The 8,000-nt window shown below is 42.9% G+C and overlaps 1 protein-coding gene across 1 annotated transcript; it reads right to left on the bottom strand.

Moving 5' to 3' along the window:
* Window positions 1-3,021: 3,021 nt before the first annotated feature.
* On the bottom strand, window positions 3,022-7,314 carry LOC125767016 (alkaline phosphatase 4-like). The gene is made up of 3 exons (XM_049433227.1): window positions 6,698-7,314; window positions 3,651-4,787; window positions 3,022-3,582 (listed from the first exon to the last, which is right to left on the bottom strand). The coding sequence occupies exons 1-3, from the start codon at window positions 6,813-6,815 to the stop codon at window positions 3,125-3,127; spliced, it is 1,713 nt and encodes a 570-aa protein (XP_049289184.1). The 5' UTR covers window positions 6,816-7,314; the 3' UTR covers window positions 3,022-3,124.
* Window positions 7,315-8,000: the final 686 nt, after the last annotated feature.

Here is an 8,000-nt window from a genome sequence, read left to right on the forward strand (position 1 = left end):
AGCAAAATTACCTTTTTCCTCTCACTCTCTAACGAATCTTGTTAGCGTTTTGTCCATAAAAGAAATTGTATTTTTTGTTTCCACTCCACTCCCAACGGCCATTTAAAATCTTCGTTCTGCCATTTTCCAATCACCATTTACGGTAGGCTCTATTAGCCATTTCGGTCCGCTAGAGAGTACGGGTGCGTGCGAATATTCTGTTCAAATGTTTGGTGAGTAAAGAACGAAGAAGAAATAAGTTGCAACCATCAGTAACACGAGCATGGAGATAAAATCGAAAATCGAGAATTTAGTTCCATTCCCCAATACAACCACCAGCAGCACGGTTGTAATCTCGTGTCCCCTGACTCGTACGGTGCGCTGATCCGCTAAATCTTTCGTGCTTGTACGTACGAATCTTGGACAATCGTTTCGTACTGTGAATGCGTTCGAAAATGGTTTGCCATTTTCACTGACCAAACGGTTATCGAGTTCTGGATGGGATGGCTTTGGGATTGGGAAAAAACCATGATAAATGCCTGAGAAAAGCTTATCTTATCTGCGGAGCTGGCTTTGTGCTGTTACGTTCCCGTGAAGCCACCAGGGTTCACTGTTTGGCCATCGACAAAATCGGAGGATTCGGTACTGTTGAAAGACTCCCAGTTGGAGCGCATCATTCGATCAGATTTTAGTTTCCGGTGGGAAAGGAAAGTTAATACAAATTGTAGAGAATTAATAGCATCCAATCTGGGATTAGAGAGACAGAGAGAGAGAGAGAGAGAGTGAGAAAAAGGGCAAGTTTGTTGCTATCGATTGGTTCGAAAGAATGGAAGGGAGTTGTTTGGTGTTGCTACAATCTATTTCCTTTCGTTCCAACTTTAATTCTTAGTTTAGTTTCTCACTGTAGAGCTAGCACAAGAAGGTGTGAGGAAAGTAATGCCCTGTTGTGGCGAAGGCTAAATTCTAATAATTGCTAGGTTATGTGATTTATAAACCCTCTGTGGGAAGATTTCTCTGAACGTTAGGTGGTAGCGTAGATTGTACGCTATTATATACGATTTTACACTTCACTGCACGCAACTCGTAGCTTTTTTGGGGGAAGCTCATGGAGTAGCGAAGAGTGCACGCGAATGGAATTTTTCGTTTGGTTGAATAATTGGAAAATGGGAAAAGATTTGAAGGAGTTTCGATAGTTAAGAAAAAAGTTAACTTATTGGCTTACATCAATTGTAAGGGCAGTTTTCGGAAGGATTGTTATAAGGGTGTCTCTACACGCTGCGCGCTTTTCTTTTGACTGTTGTTGTACAATGCGAATAGATTATAAGAATAAATGATCTAAATTTATTCCGATGAAAAGGTATTCTCACAGATACTTATAAAAGAAAATTAAAGTTTAACAGCTCCGTAATTTTATATAGCTGAAAAGACTTGACTTGGAAGACGGTGGCCGACCAGAATTCCTTTTTCCTGTTTATAGACACAGGACAAGTTCCGGTAATTGGATAACTTTTATAGTTTATGTATTATAAATGTTTTGTTTTGTCATTTTAAAATTCAATTTAATTTATAGCTTACAATTGTACAAATTATATTTTTATATACTTTAACATAGGGATTCAATACATTAGAAATCATGCTCATTAGTACATCAATAATGCATTTGAAAGTGGAATTAAAATAGACTTTGGAAGATCACTATTTACTCACTATGTAGTTCATTTATTGTGAGTGATCCGTTCAATATGAGAATAGAAATTCATAAAGCACTAATCTGGATTTCACAGTTTAACTAGTATAATTAGTGGGAATTATGAGCATTCCTATCTTAAAGCTTGAGCTTTAAATTGATTGTATAGACTAATTAGTGCATTTCCCACAATTAACATTACCCACCCCGCTGATGTCGTCAATTGTTCGTACACCTGTTTATCATATGACCTTTATGATAACAAGCTGGTCGGAACGGGTCATGAGGGCATATGGTGTTGTGGTTTGGGTTCCCGCGATAGTTTATGAAGGTACAAATGCTTACATAGAGCATAAGCGAAACCATTCTATCCACACACCCTGTTTAAAGGTTGAAAAACTAAAGACCCCGTTATGGTGTTCTGTCGGAAACCGGAGCGAAGACACCAGCATCTTTTGTCGTGCAGAATATCGGTGCCAATGCATCATCACCTTTATAATCATCTTGACACCGTTAGAAGGAAAGCGTGGAATTGTTTTTTTTTTTATCTCCGCATGTGCATCGTGGCGTACTTTTACATCATCGGTGGAAGTGTATATGCGTGCATTCATTTCTTGCACCGCTTGGTACCTTATTTATGAAGCGCGACGTATGATAAATGGTGTTACAGTTTCCATGAAGCGTGCGGCACATGATAAAGAGTCGTTTTTCTTGGTGGGTTAAAGGCATGATACAGGAGTGTGTTGCAAATGAATACCAACGCATCCTGCTTGTTCTTACAAAACAGGGTACGTTTTGCTTACGAAAGGATGGACAAATGGAACCGTGCACAACGTAGGTGATAAACAACACGAAGCGTATCTTGGAAATATTCTTGCAATGAAGCAAACAACTTAAAGAACGTACGTATAGCTAAAAAAGAATGTGTAAAATCCTTTTGTGAAAATGTTGTATCTTTTCCAAATGCATTTGAAGATCCCATTCTATAGAGCTTGTTGAAAAAGTGGTGAATTAATGTACAGTTCTTAGGTACTTGCAGAAAAGTCGATTACCTGCTAAAAGCTTTATTAGATACCCTCAAGTAAGAGTCTCAAGTATGTGACTAGAAATCGTACAGAAGGAGCATAGTGAAATATTTTCTTTCCGACGAAGCACGACATCGTGATCGTAACGAGTGATGAAACCTACATGGGGTCAAGTACTTTACGTCCTCCACCAAGGGGATAAGTACAGGCAATTCTCATATTTTGCTTCAAAAAGAGGCTTGGATATATGATTTATGAAAAAGAAATATTCTTGCCTTTTGACATTCATCATTTTGGATATTTTTCCGTTAATGAAGAACTCTCGATGGATTTAATGGTAGTGTATTATATATTTTGTTCTAAGATTTTGACGCCAGCATCGATCAATGTTCATGACAGTACTTAAACGGTAAAGTACGATAAAACTTAAAAATTAGATTTGCCTGACTAATCGTACGATGGCATGCAAGAAAACGATGACTAGTGCAATACTGCAGACGGTACGTTGAGCACTGGACGCTTTTGTATACTCCTGCCGGAAGTCGTCGTCACAGGCAAGGTTGAAATGTTTGGCCGGGCCCATACATCCGGCATAACTCATTACGTACGCGATATAGTTCTGTTCGAACGTACCGCGAACGAGATTAGCACCGGGTCCGGAAGCAAATACGGCCACATCTTCACCACCGTGCGTTTCATCCGGCAGGGGGAATGCGGAAAGATGCCGGTAAGTGACTTCGCTCCGGTTGAGCTGGTCCAGCTTTACCCAGGTTGCCCAATCGGTTGACTCCTCCGTTAACACGCTGGAGTTCCAACGGTGCTGCAGGAACCCGGGTCCATTTGCGTAGGTAATCGTTTCGTAAGGAGTTGCGTTGGGTCGATTACCAAAGCCTAGCCAAAAAAAAAGAAAAGTAGATGAGGTTAAGCTTGTTCCCAGCTGGAGAGTTAATAGTACTTACCGAGAATGTCGTTTCCCCGGTCTGGATAGCCATTGAAGGTCATTGCGTGAGAATGATCTGCTGTTACGATGATAAGCGTTTCATCAAGGTCGACCATTTTGAGTGCCGTTTCGACCGCTTTGTCTAGCTCAACAACCTCGGCCAACGCTAGATGAGCATGGTTCTGATGATGTGCGTGATCGATGCGACCGCCTTCAACCATGAGCGCGAACCCAGGTGAGTTGGGTCGCTGCAGTACCTTGATCGCCGCCTCAGTCATCTCACTCAGTGAGGGTTCTCCATCTGGAGATCGGTCTCGCACCGAATCGTAGCTAAGATGATCATCATTAAACAGACCGAGCAGATATTCTACCTTGTCCAGATCAACCGCTTTCAGATCGGACGTTTTCCAGGCGTATGCAGCATTTGAATCATTGGTGCGTTGTAGCCACTCCTCAACCAGGTTACGTCCATCGGTACGAATGCAAGTCTTCTCCATAGCACCTTGGAATTGATACTCCGGCTTGAGGTGTGTTGGCCTGGATGCACCGAAATGGTTTCGACCTCCACCAAGCACGACACGTAGATTCCTGCCCGGCTCGTCCTCAACCATCTGGCGAGCGATGTCCTTAATGCGTTTCTTAAGATTCACCGGAACCTTTGCATCACACTCGTAATTCCGGTTAATGGTGTGAGCGTAACAGGCGGCTGGTGTTGCATGTGTGACCCGTGTCGTGGTCACTATGCCCGTACGTTTACCTTCTGCCTGGGCCCAATCCATGAACGACGGGACCTTCGCTGCCTCCAAATTTGTCTCGGTGATTGTAAAGTCCACCCCGAGCACGCCGTACTTTGTCTTGATGCCGGAGAACATGGCGGTAGCGGTACCGGCCGAATCCGGTACCTGCCGATCAGTGTTGTACGTTTTCGACATGCCCGTGTTGGGGAAGTTGTCGAAACTCAACTGTTCTTCCTCGCCCGAACGTCCCGCACGTTGGCCCTTGAAGATGCGTCCCGTTGATAGTGAGGCAATACCCATACCGTCACCAACGAAGATGATAATGTTCTTCGCCATCGCCGGTATCATACGACGGTTTTCGTCGTACGTTAAAACTTTCTTGAGGTAGGATGCGGCATTTCGACGCCAATAGCGTGCATCTGAAAGGCATAAAGAGGAGAGGAAAATATTAACATTGTACAACACTTTATAACAAAAAATAACTGAAAATGAGATTGAAGTTACAGCTAGTGGATTTTGTTCTTATACTGAGCTTCCAGACAGAGAGACCCTGGGCAAAGATTAAAGCTGTTTATTTACACAACACCACCAAAGATCAGCTGTTTGCTTCCCTGTACTACTTGATAACGGTTGTGCAATTGAACTACATTAGTTGCGCCGTACTGGAACTAAATGTTATTACCGCAATCAACATCGACACTACTGCTCCGTTACGATCTTGCACAATTTGTTTCGCTGCTGCAAAAATAAAAACAAAAACCAGTTCCATGCTCACAGCATCAAAGACGAGCCTTGCGTGATTGGTGTCTAAAAATAGCTCCCAACTATGCTCTCCAGCACGTGTGGCCACATGTTGGATTGTAGGGAGCAAAACTAGTTTCAAGACAACCGCTTCCACCTATACGAAAAGATGGCGGAAATGGCAAATATTATGCAATCGGCCCGGGAGCTCCCCGGGCATTTCTGGACATAAGTTACAGAAGGGGAATTTCTTCCCTGCGAGGTGAAATTAGTGCCCGATGTTGTTGATGTGAAAATGGAGGTACGATTATGATCGGTTTGTACACCGGCTTTGATCGGTTCGATCATATCACGGTGGTCACGTTTTTTAGCTTCTCTCTCTGTTTTGCGCTCTGCTCTGATCAACGTTCGAGCTACTGAAGCCCCAACACACTGTTGCTATCTGGGTTACAGCGTGTGGACCTGCTGTGAGGTAGGCAATTAATTACCATTCATATGGCATTTGGCTGTACCAAACCGGCTGTTTGGTGGTGGCGAACTAAACTGCTAAAAAGTGGTTTTGTTTTTGGTGTAAAATTTACATGCCAATGGTGTTTTTTAAAAGAATTCTGATAAGATGCAAATGTCCATTTGCAACAGGTTATTTAAACTTGATTTTTGCCCTTTATCAATGTTGGCGAGAAGCTCTAAATTTTATCATTAAAGAAACTATCTACAGATGGATACGATGAAGCTTAGAAAAGCATAATCTCCAAACTGCACACCTGGCCTGTATCAAACTGACGGCTAGTGTCACGGCCGCGAACAATTGTTTGATTGCAAAGTTGAAAGCCGCAAAACACCGACTGGTAAGCATGTGACCGTGACCGTTTTTTTTCTTCTTAAAGCATTCACTAGTGACCCGATTATTTTGAATGGTTTAAGATTTGATAAAAAAATCCGTCCAAAAAATTGATTTACAATAAAAAAAGTTTGAAAAACATAGCAACTGATTGGTATGTGATTAGTAAACAATGCACATCGGTTTGAAGGACAGTGCTCTTTACGCAGAAAGACCTATGTATTCCATCGAATTTAAGCTACAACTAGACAAAGGGAACTAGCACTGGATTGAACGCTTATGTTAAAATATTTAGTTGTATAAATACAAAACAATAAACTACAAATTGTATTGATTTGAGAAGATGCTTTGTCAAGAAAGCATTAGATTAGAAGAAAAAATAATGAAGCTAAAGAAGTTACCATACCAGTTGTGTCCACAAGCTTGTATGTGGTTGATAATAGCAAAACACATGTGGTTTATACAGATTGACGCTATGTAGAATGGTGTCACTTTTGCGACGCAGTATAAAACATTTGCGAAATGTGTGCAAAAAAAACACTAAACACACATTTGCAATTGTGTCTGAGTTTAATTTTTTTTTTTTTTGAACCCGGTCCCTGCCGCGTGGACGGGCGCCGTTTTTCACATGCACCACCGGGCCGCCCCAACTTGGTTTAATTAATGAATAAATTTCTACTACTGCTTACGTACATTTCATCTTCAAAATGAATGAAATCTTTTTTTCGCACACGCCTTAATACGTACCGTCTAGATTAGGCGACTTGTAGATGGAAGCACCCTGTGCACGATCAATATCACAGATTAGGACGAACAATAGGCCACTTAGCAGCAATAACACGCACCGACACATTGAAAACACCATGGTGATTGTTGGCGCACGAAGCAAATGAAAACTTATAGCAAATCTAGAACCTGCCCAGTAAAGGTGTACAATGTTAAATTTCGATCGTCGTTATATTGTCAGGACACTTTCACTAGGAACGTTTTGCAAGCGCCAGCACAGCAAACTTTTGTTTCGAGATGGAACTTTAGCACAACCACTCAGCAGGCCATCGTCGAAGGCAAATGATCGGTACCGAATCCGACACTTTGGTGCCGAATTAACCGGTCGAACGTGTTTCGTTTGATCTGAACACAAACCCGCACCGGATACGGGGGCTAGGTGCTGCTGGTTGGCAGGTGTGCTCGATTTGTCGTCTTGCTCGAATTTCGAGGCGCACACTTTCACTGCGTCCGTTTCGAGAAGCCGCAGCCCGAAACGATCGCCGAATGCTTTCTGCTGACCTTCTCGTGGGCCCGATCGTGCTTAAATACTGAAACACCGCTGTACCGATGGTGCATGTGAACTGTGGACCTACGGTTCTGTTTGGTACCCGGGAACCAGGGTAAGCGAACCGGTGGAAGGTGTACGATGATCGTGCTGGTAGGGAGGGTGTAGTGCGTACATGGGAGAGGGGGGAGGGGAACGGGTGAGGGAGAGAACACGTACAAATAGACGAGATAAGAAGGGGAAGGGCAATAAGCAATAGTCTTGACAATCGAGACCGACCGACCGACCGGATGGATGGCCGTGACGAATTTTTGCTCCCTTTCGGTGGTTAGTCCGCTGCTCACGTGCGGCACATGCTGTGTTTACTGGGCACCGGCGACGATTGTCCAGCAAAAAAAAAGAAGCTTTTGTGTGCCACAGTTTGTACGCTACAAAGTTCCAATCAAAACCCGATTCCCGATCGATGCGCTAAGTGATAAGTGAAGGGAGATTAAAGGGAAACATCGTACGAGAGTAGCAGGAGAGAGACAGAGAGAGAAAAACAAATTTTAGTTGCATACCGAAATGATCGTGCAAATGCTGGTGCATAAAATGTTTAGTGTAGTACAATCGTATTGCACCGATACTAACGAGTAACGCGTCTACGTTCACATCGATCTCTTCCCCTTCTTCTCGTACGACTAGACAATCGGCACTGTCACGCATGTTTATGGCGCTTATCAACTTAACAACCTGTGTGTGTTTGACAGTAGCTGAAGCGATGATGATCGTACCGAT

Source organism: Anopheles funestus, chromosome 3RL, assembly GCF_943734845.2.
Source record: "Anopheles funestus chromosome 3RL, idAnoFuneDA-416_04, whole genome shotgun sequence".
Taxonomy (NCBI): domain Eukaryota; kingdom Metazoa; phylum Arthropoda; class Insecta; order Diptera; family Culicidae; genus Anopheles; species Anopheles funestus.

Excerpts from the sequence above, each read along its gene's own strand:
- LOC125767016 (XM_049433227.1), bottom strand. The coding sequence starts at position 6,815 with ATGGTGTTTTCAATGTGTCGGTGCGTGTTATTGCTGCTAAGTGGCCTA. Across the intron at positions 4,788-6,697 it reads CAAGTCGCCTAATCTAGACG|ATGCACGCTATTGGCGTCGA; the intron begins GTACGTATTAAG and ends TATGCCTTTCAG. Across the intron at positions 3,583-3,650 it reads CCGGGGAAACGACATTCTCG|GCTTTGGTAATCGACCCAAC; the intron begins GTAAGTACTATT and ends TTTTTTGGCTAG.